At 38.5% G+C, this 22,755-nt stretch overlaps 1 protein-coding gene across 4 annotated transcripts in view; it reads right to left on the bottom strand.

The window, feature by feature from the left end:
• Positions 1-327: 327 nt before the first annotated feature.
• ANKRD17 (ankyrin repeat domain 17) overlaps positions 328-22,755 on the bottom strand; it is a 131,663-nt gene continuing 109,235 nt past the window's right edge. For all 4 annotated transcript variants that reach the window (XM_084625803.1, XM_084625804.1, XM_084625806.1 and 1 more), the window contains 12 exons: positions 22,363-22,458; positions 19,962-20,078; positions 18,601-18,772; positions 16,924-17,371; positions 15,772-15,927; positions 15,357-15,506; positions 13,231-14,882; positions 8,848-9,045; positions 7,464-7,712; positions 4,036-4,211; positions 3,521-3,685; positions 328-1,438 (listed from right to left, as the gene is read on the bottom strand). In XM_084625803.1, the coding sequence (XP_084481929.1) occupies positions 1,379-1,438; positions 3,521-3,685; positions 4,036-4,211; positions 7,464-7,712; positions 8,848-9,045; positions 13,231-14,882; positions 15,357-15,506; positions 15,772-15,927; positions 16,924-17,371; positions 18,601-18,772; positions 19,962-20,078; positions 22,363-22,458 (3,639 nt within the window). In that variant the 3' untranslated portion in view covers positions 328-1,378. The remainder of the gene's footprint in view (positions 1,439-3,520; positions 3,686-4,035; positions 4,212-7,463; positions 7,713-8,847; positions 9,046-13,230; positions 14,883-15,356; positions 15,507-15,771; positions 15,928-16,923; positions 17,372-18,600; positions 18,773-19,961; positions 20,079-22,362; positions 22,459-22,755) is intronic.

Raw genomic sequence — 22,755 nt, 5'->3', positions numbered from 1 at the left:
GGTCACCAGCACAAAAGTTTGAGAACCACTGCTCTACAGTTTGTTGATGTTCCTTTGCAGAGCATACTGGTGTTTTCACTCCAGGAAACTTTAAAAGCAAAACATGATAAAAGCTATTAAAGATGATCATTTACACAGAAATTTCATTTTGGAATGTTCAAAATTAACTTTGATCAGGCAGACGCACAGTTCAGAATAAAACATCGCCTGCTCTAATTAAACCACTAATTCTTGAAAAATAAGCCTTGGTTTGGAGGCAGTTTCATTAATAAAAAGAAAAGGAGTACTTGTGGCACCTTAGAGACTAACCAATTTATTTGGTTAGTCTCTAAGGTGCCACAAGTACTCCTTTTCTTTTTGCGAATACAGACCAACACGGCTGTTACTCTGAAAAGTTTCATTAATGAATCTCTACTACTAAGTGCCAGTGGGTGTGCTTACTTTTACTCCAACAGCCAAAAACAGTTACAAATTTTTCTTCTCTGATGATTGGGAGGAACTAGATGGATGCACTTAGAATGGTCAGAGAACTAAACATACCTCACTGCATCCACCTATCTGCAAGAGTCATTTGTAACAGACTACTGCAGGATGGCACGTTCACTAATATTCACTGGGGAACTCTACTGGTGTTAGCATGGAGACAGTTCTGGAAATGCCAGAAGGCTATAATCTCAAGAGCTTTTTTTTTTTTTTGAAAACCCTGCATAGAAGAAAATGGAAACTTACTTTTAATATGTATCTGGTTACAAGAGAAAAATAAACAGATGTATGACTTTTCAAAAATCCAAGGTATATAATTGGGGAAACCCACTGATAATTCCCACTTTTATACTGTACTTAAATTACACAAGTAGAAAAGTTATGCTTATTAATAGTTTAATGTATGAAGGAAACATCCAGATTTCTGAATATGAAGGTACATATCTCACATTAATTTAAGTCTACATAAAGTAGAGCCTCTATACTGACATATTGAAATTTACTTTCTGCTTAGCCATTTCTGTTATGTAAACAATTGTACATTTATTTGCCATTCTAAAACTTCAGGATCAAGTTTACATAATTTTGCTAAATTTCTGTGTTTGCTCAGAAGCAGTTTACAGTACTAAAACCAACCAGCCAAAGAACAGTTTCAACAGAAAGTTATGTCCAAAAATAAAAAAAGAAGAGTAAAGGCTAACTAAGTTGAAACATATGATGGTGGGGAATGGGCGGTCACAATGTTCACAGAAAAAGGTCAGTTAGTAAGTTCTTCTGCAAAAGCCTACACACTTCAGTCAAGCACATCAGTAGAATGATTTGGGAGCATATTAAACGGCCATTTGTGTTTTCCTCTGAATAAAAAGCAATCTCCAGGCTAACAAGTTGATCCCACTCAGCCAAGTTGGTTCATATGCACACTGTTCATGTGAGGTGTCCAAGTTCCAGTCCACACCTGAAAAAAGAAGGTGGTGTGTTATGAATGATGTATTACAAGGATGCTTTAGAACGGGGTGGCCAACCTGTAGCTCCAGAGCCACATGCGGCTCTTCAGAAGTTAACATGCGGCTCCTTGTGTAGGCACCGACTCCAGGACTGGAGCGACAGGCGCCAACTTTCCAGTGTGCTGGGGGGTGCTCACTGCTCAACCCCTGGCTCTGCCACAGGCCCTGCCCCCACTCCACCCCTTCCTGCCCGCTCCCCTGAGCCTGCCATGCCCTCGCTCCTCCCCCTCCACCACCCAGAGCCTCCTGCACACCACAAAACAGCTAACTGGGAGGTGCGGAGGGGGAGGCACTGATCAGTGGAGCTGGCGGTGGGCAGAAGGTGCTGGGAGAGGGGGGAGTTGATAGGGGGCTGCTGATGTATTACTGTGGCTCTTTGGCAATGTACATTGGTACATTCTGGCTCCTTCTCCAGCTCAGGTTGGCCATCCCTGCTTTAGAACATTTAAGAATTTTAGGCTTAGCTAAGATGTTTACAATACAAATGTATAGTGCTTGCCTTCATTTTTCACTTCTGTAATTGTTGCATCTATTAATAAACTACACCAGGTTATTTTCTTAAATGTGTTTTCCTCTTGTAATACCTAAGAGCTGAGATGTGAAGAGATTATTTTCATCACTTTCACCTTCCTGCCTGTGCTTCTCCCCTTGGTCACACATCCTACCTACACAATACCTTCAGTACTACCTAGAATATTTCCCCTTCAGCAATTTTTCAGTTGCTTTCAATAAAAAAATTAAACTTTCATGCCACAGAACAATGTCTCACTCCACCCTCATATACTATACTGTAACATTTATATTAGCTGTATATCAGGAAATCCAGCCTCCTAGGATCAAGGGGAATAATAACTAAGGCCCAAAACCTGCAACTGGATCTGCTAATGCTATGCCTGCTGAAGTCAGTTCAGTTTCTGCATGCATGCAGGGGATCTTGCAAACAGTCAGTTACAAGGTCAAGGTGTAAAGCACCATGATTTGGGGAATTACAAGGTGTTTCACTTCAGCTTTTGAAAAGGTCAGTGAACTAAAAAATTAATTTTTGTTATTGTTTTTTTCCAATACCTAGTACCACGTTCACTGCTGGAGTATTACATGAATACTACATGTAACAAAGTAAAATCTATTTGGGTATAACTGATATAAATACTTTAACAGAGTTCAATATATAAGCAACCATGTTTTATACAGTTAGGTATATAGTTGGATTTGGCTGGAGGAGGAGAAAAAGCATACAGGGAATCCCTCCCCTTCAACTGCACTCATGCAGTGAACTTCCATAATTCGGCAGAAGAATGAGGCCACTTGTGCAGCCAGCAGTGCTAGAGATCCCAAAAGGGGCAATGGTTAAACTGATGCAGGAAGGGCCAACTCTCTCCCTGGGCACTCCGAGCACTAGTGAAGGCAATATGGCTCAAAAGCATAATGCTCCAGGTCTAGTGCTGTGACAGTCTCACCTCCCACTAAGAAAATCAAACTATATGCAGTGGTGAATAAAAGACACTTCCCAGAAAGGTGACTTATCAGTTCTATCACATCTATATAACTTCTAGTGCTTCTATAGTAGCCAACCAGCATTATTTAACACATTTAACAAAAGAGGTAATGTAACACTTGAAACAGTTACTATAAGGGCTTGTCTATATGAGGAAATTAACTCTAATAGGTATTCTGCAATAGCTGCCCATGTGGATACACTTATTCTGGAATAGCTACTATGCTTAAATTCACACCATGCCTTATTCTAGAACAACTTCCCCATGTAGACAAGCCATCGATGGTGGTTTGCTTATTTTTAAAAAGTAAGTGGAATTTATTTTACACTTGTTACATACAAGTGCATTAGGTGCTTCAGTTGTAATTAGCAAGGGTAAATCAGATTTATATTAGAAAAAGCAGAAAGACTGGAAATACACAAGTTTTTATCTTTTGCATTATACACCTGGGGAATTATTTGTTTTTGTATCTGATTATGTTGAAGATAAGTCAGGAATAATAATAATAATAATAATTAAAAAAAATCACAGTATTACCGTTTGAGGGCCATTGTTTTCTGTGGAATTTGAAACCATCTTTATCAATGAGTTCCAAGATGGGTCAGCAGCATGAGGTCCATTAAACATAGGACCTCCATTACCATCTGCAATGGGTGCTACAGGAGGAATCATTGCATTCCCATACACAGAGAAAGGCATACCCTTCAGGGGGGAAAAGTTAAGAATCAACATGTATATAAAGACACACACACACATCAAGTAGCAATAGAAATTATCGCTTTACATTTTAGAAATTCCCTACATTTGTATTATTTAAAAGAGTAAGGTTTTAAAATTTTTTCCTATCTGCTGTACATTTACTTTTTAGTATCTGATTAGTAGTATATTGCAACTGTTCTGGAGAAAAATAAAGATCAATAATACTCTAACATACACTGCTCAGACTGTTTTGACTGGACAGTACTATAAAATGTCTACTCGTCTTAAGGAACAACATAGAAATACTGAAGTTCCTACACTAAGGTGGATGCCAGAAACATTAGGATTGTTACCCCGACTTTAGGAAAATCCATATATCCTGCAGGAACATGCTGATGGAATGTACCGGAAGGGGTTACAATTCCTGTACTGTCTCGCTCCATCGTTTGATGTGAAAACACTCCTGGATCAGACATTGGCCTGTGGATCATATGACTTCCCATTCCACTGTGACACCAATCTACTTTATCTAGCAAAGAAACAAGTACAATGAATTATTACATTGATATTAATAAACTTGTATGGGCAGCTAAGACTAAAGTCCTCTGCATTAAAGCACTTCCGCAACCAGAACAGTCATTTGCTCTACAGTAACTCTGGTTGTTTGAGATGTGTTATCCACTCAGACTATACTTTTGGGGCATGCATACCAAGAATGGAATCTGTGTGGACAATCACTCGAAGAAATCCCACTTAATGGAGGATGTTGAAAAATTACTTCTAGTCAAGGAATAACTTCCACAATATTTTCTCCTTCATGTTATGGATACTGAAACCTGCCCCTTAGGGCTCTTGTACTGTGGTAAATTGAGGACTGCATGGTCTCTTATAACCTCAGTTTTGACTGTTTGATACTACAAATGGGCACTTGTCAAAAGAGATGGTTTTATCAAAAGGTTCCTGAAGCTCACAGGCAAGCAAGAAGATGCATTCCACAAATGGTAACATGAAGAGGCAGGCCACTTGGAAGTTGGTGGTTACCTAGGGACCAGTGATCATGAACTGATTACATTCAGTATGGGAAAACAGAGGACACTCTCAACCAGTTAAAGAGACAGACGGTGTTTCTAAAAGGCTAATTTCCTAAAGCTAAGAAAATTTATGAGCAACATTGATTGGGAAGAAAAACTTAGGAAAATGTTAAGAATCGGCAGGTCTTATAGAACAGTTTATCAGACTGGTTATCAAACCAAAAGTCATGATTACACAATCAAGAAAGAGGACTTTGCCTAAAAAGCCCATCCTTGTTCGGTGGCGAGGTAAAGGCATCAATCAAATTAAAAAGCCATACATTTACAAATGGAAAAGAGGGGAAAGAGTTGATAAATATGATGAAAGGCAGAAAACTAATAAGGGATGCGAAAGACACCAAGGAAAAATCTGCTGCTGGCAGAGCTGAGGACAACAATGAGTTTTTAAAGTGTTTTAGAAACAAAAGAAATCTTAACAAATGGTATAGGACCCAATGCTAGATGAAGATTGTAAAATTGTTAATAATGATACAGAAAAGGCATAAGTGTTCAATAAATATTTCTGTTACAAAGCAGAAGTGTACTCATACCACATAAGAATATGTAACTACTGCCCAGAGAATTAATAACTAAGGAGGATGGTAGAAAACATCTACTAGGGTTAAACTTTTTTTAAACCAGCAGGAGCAGATAATGACATCAATTGTCTGAAAAGAGTTGGCCAAGAAGATCCCAGGCCTGCTGATGCTAATTTTTAATAAATCATGGAATACAGGGGAAATTTCAGAAGACTAGAAAAGAGTGCTAATAATGTGCCAATATTCAAAAAGGGCAAGTGGGATGACTAGATAACTATAAGCTGGCTAATCAGTCCTGGACAAAATAATGGAAAAGCTGAAATGGGAGTGATTTGATAAAGAATTAAAGGGCAGGAATACAATTAATGCCATAAATCTCACAATTCTATGGAAAATGGGTCTTATGAAACTTGATTACATTCTTTGAGGAGACAAGAAGCTTGATTAAGGTCACTGAGTAGATGTAAATACTTTGTCTTTTGTAAGATGTTTGATTTAGTACTGCGTGACATTCTGATTATAAAATTAGTTCTATGCAATATCAATAGAGCACACATTAAATAGATTAAGATCTAGATAAATAACTGATCTCAACAAGTTTTTAAATGGGAATCATCACTGAAGGAGGATGATTTTAGTGCAGGTCCACAGGGATTAGCACTAGGCCCAATACTATTCAACTTTTTCACTAATCATCTAGAAGCAAATATAAAATGATTGCTAATAAAATTTGTGGATGACACAGATAGGCAGAGCAGTAAGTAATGAGAAAGACGGCGGTCATACAGACAGATCTGGATCGTTTGATAAGCTGGGCCCATTCAAACAAAATGCATTTTAAAAACAGCCAAATGAAAAAGTATACATCTAGAAACAAGGAATGAAAGCTCTACCCTACTTACAGAATGGAGGACTGTATCCTGGAAAGTAGTGACTAAAAATGATATAAGGTTCACAATGGACAAGCTACTCAACAGGAGCTTCCAGTACAACACTCTGGCAAAAAGGGCTAATGCGATCCTCAGAGGTATAAACAGGAGAGCAGCGTGTAGGAATAGGGAGGTGGTTTTACCTCTGTATATAGCATTCCAGTGTCGGTCTCAGCAGTGCCACACACAGTTCTGGTGGCCACATTTTAAGAAAGATGTGGAAACATTGGAAAGGGTACAGAAAAGAGCCACAGAAATTATTTGGGGGCTGGAGAAAATGCTTTCTTAATGAGAGGCTTAAGGAGCTCAACCTGTTTAGCACATCAAAAAGAAGACTGAGAGGTGACCCGAATGCAGAGTATATGTGCCTTCACAGCAAGAAAATACCAGCTACTAAAGGGCACTTTAACACCAAAAGGTATAACAGGAACCATTGGCTGGTAGCTGACACCAGACAAATTAAAATGAGAAGTTAAGCACACATTTTGAACAGTGAGGTTGATTAACCACTGGAACTAAACCACCAAGAGAAGATATGCTTTAGCCAAACAAGTTATTTGGTTCAATATAGGGGTAACTGGATTCAGTGCAATGGCCTGTGATATCCAGGTCAGACTAGATGATCCGATGGTCCCGTCTGGTCTTAAACTCTCTGAATCTGAACAGAAAGTATGACAGTTCCTAATATACAGAACAGCAAATTCCATAAAAGAAGCAAAACTGAAAAAAGGTTACGACTGTCTCCAGAGGAGTCCCCTTCCCTTCATCCTCAAGAAACAACTATCCCATGCATTTCCTCACTCAACGTCCTGTATTGCAACAATCTTCCTCATCAAGAGAGAGTTCTGGATGAGAGTCCTTTCAAAGCCCACTAATACTGCTCTCCTAGGCTGGTTGCAGGAGTAATTGTAAAAATTACAGCTAGATTATCTAGTTCATCCGGGGCAGGGTGGAACCTACCTGCTTTGTTATTTATGGCGTTGTGCAATTATAACAGCAACAACATGTCACAAGCAGCAAAGCTTCACAACCAAAGGTTCTCTGCTACCTTTCAGGACACAACTTCAAACTGGACAGAGCAGATATAAGACCCAGCTCTGAGACTTGGAAATGGATGTATAATGAGCAAATGTAAATTCTGAGGAATTCAATTTATACAATGCCTCTCAGTTCTAAAGCATGGTTATTAAGAAAAGCAATATGACTATAGAAAATTGCATGCCTGTTAGACAATACTTCATACCTTGATTGCCACCTATCCCTTCAAAGGACCAGATGCCACTATGCCCCACGGGAGTGGCTAAATTGCTCCCAATAACGGATGGAGTAGAAGTTCCAGTTTGTCTAATACGTGCAGAACGTTCAGTCCCAATTGGAACAGGAACCTTTCTGTCCGGAGACACATTGCTGGGCTTTCCTGACCCCAAGGACACTGCTGAAGGGGTAGGAGATGGTGCTCTAACTCCAGATGACACTGACTGAGCAGTAGATTCTACAGAAAATAATTGAAAAATTACAGAAGTGTGTATGTATATTTAGTATCTTTGCGAGGCCTAGTTTGAGATAACAAAATGAATTTCCACTCATAGTTCTGTTCACATATACCAACACTAACCCATAAAAGAAACCCAAGCTTTTGGAAGTAGATGATTCAGAAGAATCAGCAGGCATATTATGATAATCTGAAGTGTTTTAACCCCAGATCACTGGTTCAAAATACAGCTCAAGCCTTTATCACTTGTTTACTGTTTGGTGGCTTATGTGAAACAATTATTGTAAGTACTTTACTACCGCAGACTCTGTACAATTGATCGTAAAGATACTGTTAAAAAGGTCATTTTCGGCATTATCAATAAAGATTGGCAATTAGAAAGGGTTAGATTCTGGAGCATATCAAATAAATTAATGGGTTCTTTTCAAAACATCTGCATCTCATTTAGCCTGCAAAAGTCCTAATAAGAGGACTTCAGATTTTAATACTGTGTTGCCAATGGCTTAACCTTTAACTTTCTTCCTTAAATATAAAGGAATCAGTTATCTTTAAATTTAAAATTTGTTTTCTATCATAACATATCATGGCTGCGCTACAGCAAAAACTGTAAAAGTCACAATTATAGATGAAGATATCAAAGTTTACAAAACACAGTCTCTCTCCAAATCTATTTAGTGGTTATTTTAAAGGGTTCTAAAAACAATCAATTCATCATAAAAGAAACAATATTTGTTGGTAGGATTAATGAAGACACTACCACATCAGTGACACAGTTCACTTTTGGAAGAGTATTTTCTCAACCAAAAGGGCTAAAACTTGAAAAAATCCTTGAAAAAAATCCCCCAATCTAAAAGGAACCCCACAGAGGATTACTGAGCAGCCCTAATGCATCTATTGAGATCAAACCTTTCATTTAACAGATTTCTTCCTCAATTCATTCCGTAAAATAGAGTTTCAAAATCCATCTTCAAATACATATGGACTTTAACAACAATGAAACAAAAAATCCTAGCAACAAGCTTAGCCAAAAATATCAAGTTGATTAATTAGGAAGCTACATAGACTAGGTAGAATTTGCCAGAATATTCTGCCTTTACAATAATTTCTCACTAGTTTCCTACTCAGTAGAACTCACCATTTGATGCTGATGAACATGGAGGCAATAAACTAAGTGGGGAAAAATGTTGTCTGTTAAAATTAGCAGCTGAAGGTGCTCCGCCCAGGGGTGGCCCAGGTGCATATATCTGACCGCCCGAAAGGTTCGAGGCAAAGTTACCCAAATGTGCAGAAGAAGGTGTTACAGAAGCATATGGTGAATCCATACTGACAATACCTATGAAAGAAACTGGCAGAGGGTTAGTCCTCACTGAAAGATGGTTCTAATTAACATCTGTGTAAGGAGGAGATGAGGACAATGGGAAAACATTTGCATCAAATTAATTTCTTCGTCCATCACAATTATTTGACATTTTGATCAATTAACCAAGTCTTTTTAGCTGTTCTCTTCATTCACACAACTACAAGTAGGAGAGCAAGAGAAGTGAGTACTAAAAAACTTGGAAATGGAGTGTGTCAGAGGAGTGAGGAATTAAGTAGTTCTGAAAGGTTTAAAACAACTCTAAAATAAATGAGTGAATGAGAAAATAAGTATGCATCAGTACTGAAGCTGGATACAAATAAGTAGTAAGAAAATAAAAGCCCCCCCCCCCCCCTAAAAAAATAAAGAACTTTTTGAAGAGGAAAACTGGAAGTAAAATAATGCAGGAAAATTGATTGGAAAATACCAGTTGAAGACAAAATGTGAAAGTAAAGACCTGAAGGGAGTTAGCCAGTAAATGTGATGGTGGGGGAGGGGCATGGAATGGTGGGGGGGTTTTTTGTTTGTTTTTTTAGAAGGACTGTCAGTTTGGAAATCTTTCATATTTCTTGTTCTGAGAGTCTTAATAAAAATATTATATTTAAAGACATAAGTAACATTTAAAAATTATGCTTTACTTTTATGTGGAGGTCTTGAATTTAAATGAATGCAATAATAATTAGACTGTAAATAATCCTATAACTAGATACCAGCATAACAATCTAGCATTTTCCAGATCCACAAATCTTTCAAACTGATATTGTTTGGGACTAGAAAAATGATTTTATAGTAAGTAATGGAGACTCCATCCGGCACCGGGAAGGTAAAGTTGTGATTGTGTTTAAAATTCACAAAGTATTTCTCCACTCCCCTTTTTTTTCCTTTATTAAGAAAATACTTAATATATGTTCTATAATCAGCATGAAGCCATGTCATCAAATTATGGAAACATGGTTCCAGTTATACAATGGAAAACAGTAAACTATCCAAGCTGAGAAAATGTACCAAATAATAAATTTGCAAGAATTTTTGCACATTGGAAATTTTTTTCCAAGTTTTGCAGGATGAAGAAAGTGAAGAATAAAATGTAAGAAAGTTACTATATTTATTAGAGCTGAAATACTTAAGGACTCTTGTCTCTGCCCCAATATGTATCTTATTTTCCCTGTCCTTGTATAGACTAGGCAGCAATGTAGGTCAGACAAAAAGAGGGGTCAGGATTTCAACACTCAACCTGCCAGGGATGGGTAGGAAACTGTCCAGAGAGACAGCTGAAAAGTTTTTATCCATCGTGGCTGTGAATATTACTTTCCTGTGAACTAATGCAGTACTGTCTTCCTGACTCTGCAGACACAAAGCTCCAGTGGCTGCTGCTGCTGCTCATACTGGTTCTTTTCCCAAGCAGTAGTTATGAAACTGACATTGCTTAGTCAGTGTCACTGTTCTGGGAAGCAGTTAAACTGGTCTGAATTATGTGAATTTCACTCAGCTGTTCATGGGAAAGCTATGGACAGCAGTAGAGGCAAGGACTGAAGCTAAAAATTGGAGGCAAGAACTGGAGCAAAGTAGCAGCCACTTGCCCTACCTTGAGAGCAGCCAGGAGGTTGGGTTAGAAGTATCGTAGGTGAAACTCCCTGAGACAGTAGCAAGGAGGCTGAGAAATGGCAAAGACATACCCCTGTACCTCTCAGCATAAGCCCCCAAGCAGGGTTAAAGGTTAGCACCCTGGGAGGAATCCCACCATACATTCTTCAGGAGTTAGGAGGGCTGGACTTCTCCTAAGGGTTTGCCCCTGAAACTCTTCGCCTATCTTTTGTAAATTATGTTTGTAATTTTTTTTCAAGCCCTGCTAGCAGAGATTTTAGAACCTTGTAAAAACCACTCCAAACCTACTGTATTCAATGGAGGGGAAAAAGTTACAAAAATAACCCCTGAAGTCCATAAAGGTAGTCTGAACATCCAACAAAGTATAAACATAACAGCTTAGATATTTCATAGTAGGCTTGTGTTTGCAGGTCCACGCTAGTGTAATGGCTTTCCTAAAATCCACACCTGACGTTTATGTCCACTGACATAAGCGCTGGGGCATTTCTTTTTAAGCACTACTCCAACTTGCAACTAATACATTATGATGTATGCACTACACAAAGCTATCGTTACCCAGCCTTTGTGTACTCTGTAGCATGACTGAACCAAATTCCAAGCACCCCCAAATGCTGCTATAATATTAATTTATTATAGCTCTATGAAATATTATAGCTCATGGACCGGCTGTCAGCAGACCTCAGACTCCAATCTGCAGCATGGCTTGGCAAAGCATCGTGCATTTTGGAATAAGGCTATAAAAGTCACTGACCGCGAACAGAGAAGTGGCAAGAAAGGAGTAGTAGTTTTTTGTTGTGTTCTCCAGGAAGCCTATCCCCCTGATCTTCAACTATTGCAACACTGTCCAAGAGACCTGGCTCAGAGCCTCCTTCCCCCACTTCCATGTGTGCCAGCAAGAGGGGAGCTTGTATCACCTTGGTTCCCCACATGCCAGCAGCTATACTATTCTCCACATAGTATGGATAGGCCACTTTACACTTCTCCCCAGTCCCTAGCCACAAGTTGGAGGCTAACTCTGGCTTCCTGAACTCTGCTACTTGACTTCATGGAAAAATGAGGGACTGCGTTCCTCATAATCCAATTAACTCCCTGTTAGAAAAGCTGGTGAATAAGCAGCAACTCCAGCCAGACCCAAAAGGGAGACTAACAAAGTTCCAGATGCCTAGCAGCAGCAAAATGGCAAATTCTGTGACAAAAATACTGAATTCCATGGGATCTTGGAAATATGCCCAAGTCCCTGGCATCACTGTCCTGATTGAAATGAACTGGGCAGTCCAAACCCCTTAAGTGCTATTGTCTTAGACCCTCTGCTAACACAAGAAGATATCAATGGTTCACTTTTCTCTAGAGGCACATTTTCAAAGTTATCTTCACAGCTAAGAGAGCTAGGGTTTTTTTTTTTTTTTTTAAACACACAAAAGCTGACATTCTGAGCACAACTATTCAGCAAAAAGGTAACTTCCAGTGCTGTGGATTACATGGGACTCTATTGATATAAATGCAGCTCAGCTCTGTCTCACTAAAATACCCCTCGCTATTCAAAAGAAACGGATAATAAGGCCTACATTTTGCCAGATATTTGAAGAAGACCGAACTCTCTAAAATTATTTCAAAATCAACCCAAGTTAACTGGTGCACATGAATAGGTTACAATGTAAAAAATAAACTGCATCTCTCGATTCTCTGATATGAATCAACAGAAACAGAAATTTACAACTGTTCTTCACTTCTTTAGGAAGTCATTGCTATACTTTTCTCTTGAAGGCAAAACGCCACATACAAAATCCACATCCCCTACACACTGGACAGAGTCAAAGTACAAAAAAGCTCGGTGTACTCCATAGCAAGTTGCTGGTCTGAATTCTGTGACAAAACCCTGCATGAGTGCAGCAGACTGGAAATTCTCCTGGAGATTTTTGTTGAATTAATATGAAAATGAATAATAAAATCAGTGAAGTATCCCTTGTTTTATATAGTCTGATTTTAAATTAATTTTTAACTCTGTTCTAAAGTTTCAATATGCTATAGATTTATATATTGGCTATGCAGGACTATACTACAGAAGTTGGCAAGGGATAAAGAGGGAGGTTTTGTCAGATAAGCAGTGACAACTGAGCCTTTTGGTACCTCAGAAGTTGGGGTAGATGGATCATTCTGTTAACGGTTTCAGTGTTGATAATTTTAACATGCTAACATTTTGACTGTTAACAATGGGTTTTACATGCAATACCTCAAATGAGATGAATAGGGCAGTTCGCATCTCTCAGAGATGGTGTCAGGCTGCATGCACACTCATGAAGACGGCAGTACATTAGTTTACATTCAGAAGGTATCTTTGTAAGGGCTAGAAATATAATTTGGGTTAAAAATGCAATCTGATACTTGAAAGCACAGTTCCACTACAAGGGACAGATTCAAGAGCAGATGAATTACAGAATACACAATTCAGTTAGTTTAAAGAACCCTAAAAGAATAGGCAGAAAATATTAAGTGTTCCAAATTGCAGGCATTTAGCTGAGGGACATATTACTGAGTGCACCACAAACACACACTTACCTGAGGGACTTGGAGCTGGCCTTTGTAACGGTGGCCTAAAACCCGGGGCTTTGGAAGTATCAGACTGATGCAAGGGTTCCGAGTTTGGCAAAAACGAAGACTTCCCTGATAGAATGGACTCTGGTGTTGTCTGAGATGAAACTACAGATCCACCCCAGAAGGCATGAGCAGAAGTGGAACTGTTCTCAAACAATGTGCTAAAGGGCCCAAATGGCAAAGACGCACTGAAGTTAGTACCCATAGATTTGTTTGCTGGATGGGCTGAATTTTGAGAAGCAGTTTGTGTACTTAAGGTAGAAGGAAGCTGCACTGAAGAAGGAACACTGTGGGGCCTTTTAATGTGATTTACATTGAGGACTGCAACAGAACAATTCTGCACAGGAGCTGGAGTCTTGTGAGCAGTATTTGCTCCATGGGCAGGTGGTTTGATAGCAGGGGTTTCCATTTTAGCTGGAGGTTGAGTTGATCCCATTGATGTCGGAGGCAAGGGATAGGTCATGGGGGCATTCGTCAAACCTACCACTGGGGCAGATGAGCTTGTTGTTGCTAAGTTTGGAGGCACAACCATTCTAGGATCTGGTGGAGGAACCTGAGGTTGCTGTGGAGGCGGTCTTGCTTCTTGAGAAAGAGATCCTGGAGACTGTTGGTGAGCAGGGTGCACTGAGGAACTCCCAACAGAACTAGCATTCAGCTGTCCACTGCTGGCTGAATTACTTGTTTCCACTGCTGGTGGACTAGCTGCTTCCTGGTCAGAGGAAGATGCCCCTTTATTCGGAGAGGTTGTTACGCAGTCCAAAGGACTGTTTCTAGAAACCGCTACTGGCTGAGCTGGTGGCGAAGGGGATGATGGGGATGAGACAGGGTAGTGTTCCTTGGCAGTAGGGATGGGATATGTGGCATTTGTAGGTGCTGTACTGTTGTTACTTGCTGTGGTTGTGATTGTGGTTGTAGTGGCATTAGATGTTTTCACAACAGTAACAAAAAGCTGCCTTCTGACTGAAGGTGAACTGGGACTGCCATTTGTAGATGAAACAGGCACAGCCGAGGCCGTTGAACTCGTTGTAGCTGTTGGACTAGTAGTTAGAGAACTTGTTGAATTCACCTGAGAACCACTGCTGTTCTGACTGTTATGGCGAGGCACCATGTGAGGTTTAGGTGAGTTAGTAGCTCTTGCAGGGCTCAAAGGCCGAACAGGAAAAGGACCCCAGGTAGACTGAGCTGGTGGAAAAGTACCTCCAAAGTGGGTCATGGGCAACCGAGGTGGACGGATTTGTTGGAAAGTTTGAGCAGCAAGTAAAGCATGTGCAAACTGTGGAGGAGGATATGCTAATGGAAGAGAGACTGGAAAACCAGGCCGCACATTATTCACTGGATTCTTGACAGTTTTGTGTGCGGGTGCTGAAGAAATTGCAGGCACAGTGAGTGCTGTGGCTGTTTGAGATGTTGATTGAACAGCTACAGTGGTCACTTTGATTCCCATTAGTGAACTGTTAACAGCTGTAGTGGCAGCAGTTGTTGACGACCCTATTTTGGAATTTGCTGCAGAACTTTTCAAACGATTCTTTGGAATGAGTTCATCAATTTCCTTATCTGGATCCTTAATAAGAGCATTGATCAACTGTGTTGCTTGTCTTGTTGATTCTGTGCCACCCCTGCAATAAGAGTAAAAAGAAAGGGAGGAAGAGTATAGTTATTCTGATTTAATTTTTACCCTGAACTTTTACACTATGTAGCCCAAATGTATGTTTTGAGGTTGTCAACCACTCTATTATAGATAAATTCACAGTAAGATATTTTATGTTAAAGGAAACTAGACGTTTAGCTTCATATGTAAAGAATGTAAAAGGCTGAAATACCAGTACCCTAAGCAACAAAGGCATTGCATAGTCCACAAAAAATAATTTTATCTCTCCCACAACTACAGAACAGAACCAATTTTCCCTATTCTGCATGAAAATCAATTATGCTTCTCAAATGATTTTTTAAAAATTGTTGCTCACTTAGAAATCCTGCAAGAAAAGTGGTCTATTAAACCAAAGACTACGCTTTAAAATTCATTCTTCCCATTCACTTTATAGAAATTATTCTTTTAAAAAGTAGTAAACAATGCCAAATAAAATTTTTACCTGATTGTTATTATTCTGTCCCCTGTCTTGTCTTTCTGTTTGTCGATGTCTATATGTGCTCCAGTGAACTCCCGGATAGCATTGATGTTACAGCCTCCTCTTCCAATGACTCTGGAAATTACTGTTGATGGGACAGAAACTTTTTTTGATCTACACAGAAAAAAAAAAGTATTAAGTCAACTGGAGAAGTGTTGGTAGTCTGAAATAAGATGAGCATCAGCAGGAAGCTATTAAGTTTGAGAAAGAGATCCCAAGTTGCTGTTTAAGAGGAGAAATTTATCACTTCTACTCTCAAACTAATACATTCATTTTAACTGCAAGATGGGGAACAATGAAATAAAAATGTTCTGTCAAAAAAGATACATAAAAAGGGGTAACACTACTGGCATGTTTAACTTTGCATATGCACACATACCTTCTTACAACCTCCTTCCATCCTTCTTCTCTCTTCTGACCACGTTTAGGGCTAGCTATGGTTAATTTTCCATTTGGAGAAGAAAGGGGAGAAGGTCCAGATTTTGTGCAAGTGGACAAGGAGTTGCTGGTTACTTCACCGATAACCTCAGACAACCTTTAAAAAAAATAATTCAGTGCTTTTAGATAAATTATTTCTTCAGACTCAGCGTAAGACACAAACCATGTGGCCATTTTTCTTTAGCCTTTGGTCACTAAGCTTGTTAGGAGCTCCAGTATTTTAGAAAATCATAACTTGATAGTTAGCACATATCTGCCCAGATACATAAGTGCATTAAGCACAAGTGATCATTCATTAAAGATAGTTAATATACATATGCAGCAAAATATCTAAACAGTATTTTAGCAGCTAATAGCTAATTTGGTTTTGCTATTTTTTCCCCTTCTGCTGAAAGCTAGGAACAGGTTCATTGCATCTGAGGAAGATGCAGAGAAATAAACTACCTAGAATACTGGAGAAGCAGTATATATATCAATAAAATAGCAGTATGGACTTCATTTTTTCCTCTTATGTGTCTGACAGGATTAGGATTAACCAATCAGTATGAATTTGTGTATGTGGCATTTTGGAATGCACCTAGAAACATAATATTCAAAGTTTCATTTGAACTTCTAAAACCACCAATGTAATATCCACTGGATTAGGTGCCACTTGAACTCAGCAGCAGGGTACCTGAAATCTATGTTAAAATACTCCCCTTTTACTTGCTGGCATTGCTAAAAGACTAGCCACTAGCCATGGTACCTGTTGCCAAAGAACACTTACTATACTAACGATGAACTGACTGAAATGCTTCTGTCTGGGAAAGCGTATATAGCAAGACAACCCACTGGTTAAAGATCTGTGGGTAGGCTTCATGCCTCAGCCTACTGGTTTAATATAATTCATGATCTGAAAAGGTTTGGTCTCCTCACACAATATTTACATTCATATAAATAGAAAAGCAAGGACATTTGTGCTCTTATCTATTTTATTCTTGTACTTTACAAGACTTTAACAAGGCTATGAAAAACAGATCTTGAAAGTCATTTTCAGCAGGAAGTTCCAATTATTTTATACTGGGAGTTATTACGTACGGTCACAATAACTTACTTTATTGATGATTTGCCAGAAATTGCTTTCCTCTCGTCCTTTGGAAAAGTGACAAGTACCGATGGCTGTTTCTTGTTGCTCAGCGTGTTAGTGGCTGCTGTGGAAGAATGACTGTCGCTTTTGTGGCTGCTGTTGCTATTGCTGCTTTCGTCACTACAGCTGGAAATCCTCATGTTGTCACTGTCACCACTTTCACTGGTACTGCTGCTCTTCGACTCGCCATTGGCTTTTTCTGGTTGACCATAGGAGATTGGGAGCTGATCATCAAATAGAATCTGAACATTATCTGGGTGAATTTTGTTTTTCCTGCTTTTCCTCTTGGAGCTGGTTGTGGTGATGGTATTGTTCCTTTTCCCATGGGAACCTGCTAACGTGGTCCACGTTGCAGATATACCTATGGTGGTTGTGGTGGTGGCACTAGGAGGCTCCATTAGGACCTCAGGCTCATCTGATTAAGAATCAAAAACATTACTACAGCATGAGGAAATGTCCACTTCCAGGATTTTTATGTCTTTAAAGTCACACTTAGCAGATCAGGCAATTTACTATTAAAGTTTAGTAACGGTCTTGAATGACTCCATGGGATAATCATCAGCCAATAACTGCTAAGACAGTTACATACAAATAATGCAGAAATTGTCACAGTGCCATTATATAAACCAATGGTACGCCTTCGTATTGCATTCAGTTCCAGTAACTCCGTCTCCTAAAGCAGTAATTCTCAAACATTTGTACTGGTGACACCTTTCACATAGAAAGCCTCTGAGTGCACCCCCCCCACCCCCCCATCAATTAAAAATTCTTTTTTATATATTTAACATAATTATAAATGCTGGGGGGTAAAGCGTGGTTTGGGGTGCGGAGTCTGACAGTTCGCGACCCCCCATGTAAGAACCTTGCAACACCCTGAAGGGTCCCGACTCCCAGTTTGAGAACGCCTGTCCTAAAGGGTATCGCAGAAATAAAGGGGGTTCCAAGAGTGCTTACAAAAATGATTAAGGGTATGGAAAAACTCTCACATGAAGAGAAACTGAAAAGACTGGGTTTATTGTTTGCCTTTGAGAGGAGACTAATAGTAGGGAAAATGATACAAGCATACAAAATAATTGAAGGTGTAGAGAAGTTACCAATCTGTTTTTCATGATACCAGAACAAGGGGACATTCAGTGAAATCAAAAAGTGGCAAATTCAAAACCGATAAAAGGAAATACCTTCCCATACAACAATCAATCAGCCTTTGGAACTCATTGCTACACGGTATCAGAGCCTAAAGGATTTGATATTATTCAGATAACAAGAATAGGGGGAGAGTTTTAGCAAATATTAAAAACAGAAGAGCTCTGGAAAGGATATAAACTCAAACTTCAGGACAAAGCCAACCACTATGGACTAGGGGCTAGGAGGAAAGTTTCACGGTGGCCAGGTTATCCCGTAGTTGCTTCTGAAGCAGTTGGTTATGGCCACTGTCAGAGACAGCATACCGCCTAGATAGATCACTGGTCTGATCCAGTATAGCAATTCCTATGTTTAGTAAAATTTAAAAGAAATGTTAGATATAGCAAATATGGATGGACTACATGAAACCTTATATCAAAGTACTGATAAAAAAAGCTGTAAAAATGGGAGTAAAAAATTATGGGAAAAGATTAAATCTATGGAAAACAGAAATAAGACTACCTTCAGATTTCAGCTTTTCCTTCTCTTGAGCAGCTTGTAGTTCAAAATTCTCTTTATTTTTTGCTTCTATTTCTTCTAGTTTTCTTCTTTGTTCTTCCTTTTTCTTTCTCCGTTTCTCTTTTCTTTTCTCTCTTTTGGCAGCCAAAGCCAGCCTCCTGCTTTCTTCCCTCAGCTGTAAGTCAAGAACATTTTAGCAGCATGAGAATATTGCAAGTTGATAAAGAGGAACCATGCACCTTGTTCGGGAGCAATGTGAATGCTTCAAGACTACTACTTTTTTACGTTACAATTTGTAACTGTGAAAGTCAAACCTCTAATTTAATCAGTTAAATTATGTTTAAACGTCAAAAGGCCAATATTTTCCACTGACCTGCACTATGGATCTCAATTATACATTTAACACTGGTTTCACTTGCTGAACTTCCTTTGCTGCTAATGGAAATTCTGCACATGTAAACAATACATATTGCAGGGGAGAGGAGAATTTTACCCTATATTTAATCTTCAAGCGTACCTACAGAGCATGTGCATATGAAATCACAAGCCAAATCAAGAATGCATGAAACTTACCAAAAATAATGAAGATAAACCATTTTCAATTAGAGTGAGATGGTAAAATATAAGCTTATTAAAAACGCTGCAACTAATGTGGCACTAGAAGCTTAAATTATCTGATTGTATTTTTTAAAAAAATACAGATTTTAGATCAAATATATTTGTGCTAATCTTATCAGGTACAGACTCTTCATTAAGCTCAGTTTGTACAAAATAACTTTCTGCTTCATATTAATCTTTTTGGGAAATGCTTATACCAAGAAACAGTGTCCGTACACAAGCATTATTTTAATGATATTCCTTTTAAACTTGGTATGCAGGAGATAAAGCACATACTCTTTGAGACAAATATTATGTAACAGGTTTTCTGTTTCTGTGTGCCATCTACAAACTACAATTACCTTAAAATCCTATTTTCTTATATTTGCATAGATTATTTTACAGTTTAACAGAAAAAATAATCTATCAGGAATAGCGGGTATGAAGCACTTTCACTGCCAAAGAAAAAGCCGTGAAGTTTTGGCCACCTAAAAGGTGGATTTTGTGGTGGCTAAACATTCAGTGGCTCCCTCTTTGTGGTAAATATTTTATTATGATGTTTAAAAAAAGTGAACGGTACAGAGTTTAAGCGAAGAAGTTTCTGGTTATCAGGGAATAACGTACAGCTTATATTTCACACAGCTCTAGTCCAAGAGTGTGAAAGAGAGAGTGTTTTTAATTCAGGCCCAGATCTTGTATAGTTTCTTTTGATAGTAGAGAGGTTTTGGTCACAGAAATGAAACTTATAATGAAAGAGGATTCCTTACCTTCTCTAAATCCAGCTCTTCTAAAAGAATGCTTGCATTTTTGTTTGCTTCAGCAGCCTGTCTATCTTTGGCTTGTACTATTGATTCCATACAAAGGTGGCACTTCTTTAACATCTCCTAAAATGACAAAGTAAATCAATCTTCTGTCTGAAAACATAAAATCCTGTAACATGTATTGTATTGGTAGACAAACTTATATTTTCCAAATGATACGAGATTTACAGCTTGCTCACTTAGTTGTATAAATCAATCGTTTTTAAAAAGTTTTAAAGAAAAATGTGAAGAATATTGGTGTTTTGTATTGGAGGCATATTGGTACAAAGCATTTTTAAAATATTTAATTATTTAACTATTTTAATTACTGGTCTTTTTACGGCTAACATGCTGTGGAAACTACGGAATCTTTTATTATGAAAGAAGCAGTTTGAGACACAGAACTGCAGCTACACAACTGTCAACAAAGGACAGTTTTGTGGTGATATTTAGAGTACCATTAGAAAAAAGGAATAGTGTTTTATTCTCTCATTTTTTAAATTTAATGCTTACAAAAGGTGTCTTACAGCCCTGGAGACTAAAAAGCTCTATTTATCCACAGAATAGGTGGAACAAGGTCAGCAAGATTTTCCACACTACTCCACTTATATGCCTCAATTCTGACTTCAATGGACAGCCACATGCTTGAAAGTGTAGTTCAGTTTCTACATCTACTCAATTACTGGCTTCCTTGCTGAGTCTATCAGGAATTCTGGTTAGTAAAAATGATAAATGTGGACACATGCCCTCACCTGTAGGACTGTCAGAGAAGCTGAATCAAGACTCTGGAACTATTTCACTCAAGGGATAACTACTAAGTTCATAATGTTCAGGTCTAAATGCAGTACCCATCTCCAGCTTAACTTTCCTTCAGCAAGTCCCTCCATTTCCCCTTCTTTATATATACTATATACTTTATATATACTATATAAAGTCTAGTATCCCTAATTGGGTGTCAACTGTGCTAGGCACTGTGTAGTCTAACAGAGGACACAGTCCTTGCCCCAGAGAGTTTAAATTCGAAGACTGCTGAACAGGATAAAACAGGCTGATCAAACATAAAGGGGGAAAAGGGATTGGGAAGCTGAAGTAACAATTAAATGATAAAAGAAAGTTGGGAAGGAGAGTAGATGTCACAGCTCTAATCAAATAACCCACCAACATTCTCTCTCTCTCCAAGCTAAGAAGGAAGTCCTTGGGAAGTTCTCAGATACATTGTGATGTGGGCCATATCAATATTTGGATGAATGGCATTAAATGCTTGCAAACTCACAGAACTTTGCCGGTGAGGTGAGGGGATGGGGGGAAGAAGTGCCATGGAGAGTGCTGTCTCCTCACTCATGTCATCCTCCAACACTGCACAGCCTGAACTTCAGGGAGGAGATTTTGCAGGGAGTGTGATGATGGTGCAGGGAATCAGTGATACAGTGGAAACACTCTGTACTACCACCGCTCTACTTTTCTCATGATCTACTTCCTGCTGATGCCTTATTCCTTTTGATACCTGATGCCATTTGCCCATACCAACCTGGACCAGAGATGAACAATGCAAGAGATAGAACTTTCACAGGAGGTGAGAGGCTCAAAAGATATTACCAATCCCCTGAGAAGCAATTACTTAATATTATGGAAATTGGGAGGCCATTTATGAAAGATAAATGGATAGCAATTCAATCCAACAGCAATTCACTTACTCAACAGCAAATGTCAACTTCAGATATTTAGTTCAAGCTCAGAACAGCACTGGATCCCAAAACTACTGAACAGCATAAAAGGGTTGCTTGCTTATAAAGCAGAAATGTATAATATTTTACTGTTTGTTTACAGTTCTTGTTTACTGCATTTAATCAACATCAGGAGAACAATCTTTCAACTATATTTAAGAATGGAAGACTTTAGGAGCTCCACTGGAGTTCTATAAATATAATCAAATGTCACATTGGAAGTGTTAGAATGTTATATTTATTTTTATGGAAAAGACAATAAACAAAGTTGCCTTCGGTAATAATATTTAAAAATTCAGTAGAACTTCACTGATCTGAGCAAGTGTCAGGGAAACTAACTGAAAATTAGTAAGTAATTAGTGGCAAGTTGCATTTACTGCCATTGTCACAACCATTTACTGTAACTTGTACTACTGTTACAGTATTTGGATTTTAAATTTTTACCAAAATAAAACACAGTTTTTCTACTCAAAATTCTATTTATTTTGAAAATCATGCTAAGCTTGCTTTGCCAGTCAAACAGATGTTGATGGTAAATTCTACTCCAACCTTGATTAGTCACAATTAGAACTATTCTTTTAGTAATACTTTTCAGTCTTACCAAAATCTTGCTAAGAGTAGCCACATTGCAACAATTACCTTACCTTGTCAGTAATCGTTGCTATGTATCGCATACATTCTGAATCTGATGGAAACTGGTTTACTTCTTTCACTAGATAGCGCACCACCTTTACATGACCCTGAAAATTTTATTTCAAACATCAGGTTATTTCATACCAAATTAATAGCTCTTTTAACGCACTATACATTTGTCAAACATGGTTGTCTCCGGAATATCTTGTAGTAATCAGTAGCTCTGTTACTGAGGCATCAGGCATCTCCCTTTCAAACTCTCTCAAATATTAATTAATACCCAATTTCTCAAGTCTGGAGATGCTCCACTCCTTTCCTCTCCTACACACATCTTTTTAGTTAAAAAGTTACCTAAATTATTCAGGTATTTTTGGTTCTGGAGTGTTAAATTGAACGTTTTTTCC

Source organism: Lepidochelys olivacea, assembly GCF_965140295.1.
Source record: "Lepidochelys olivacea isolate rLepOli2 genome assembly, chromosome: 4".
NCBI classification, from domain to species: Eukaryota; Metazoa; Chordata; order Testudines; family Cheloniidae; genus Lepidochelys; species Lepidochelys olivacea.
This window is presented reverse-complemented; position numbering and strand designations above follow the sequence as displayed.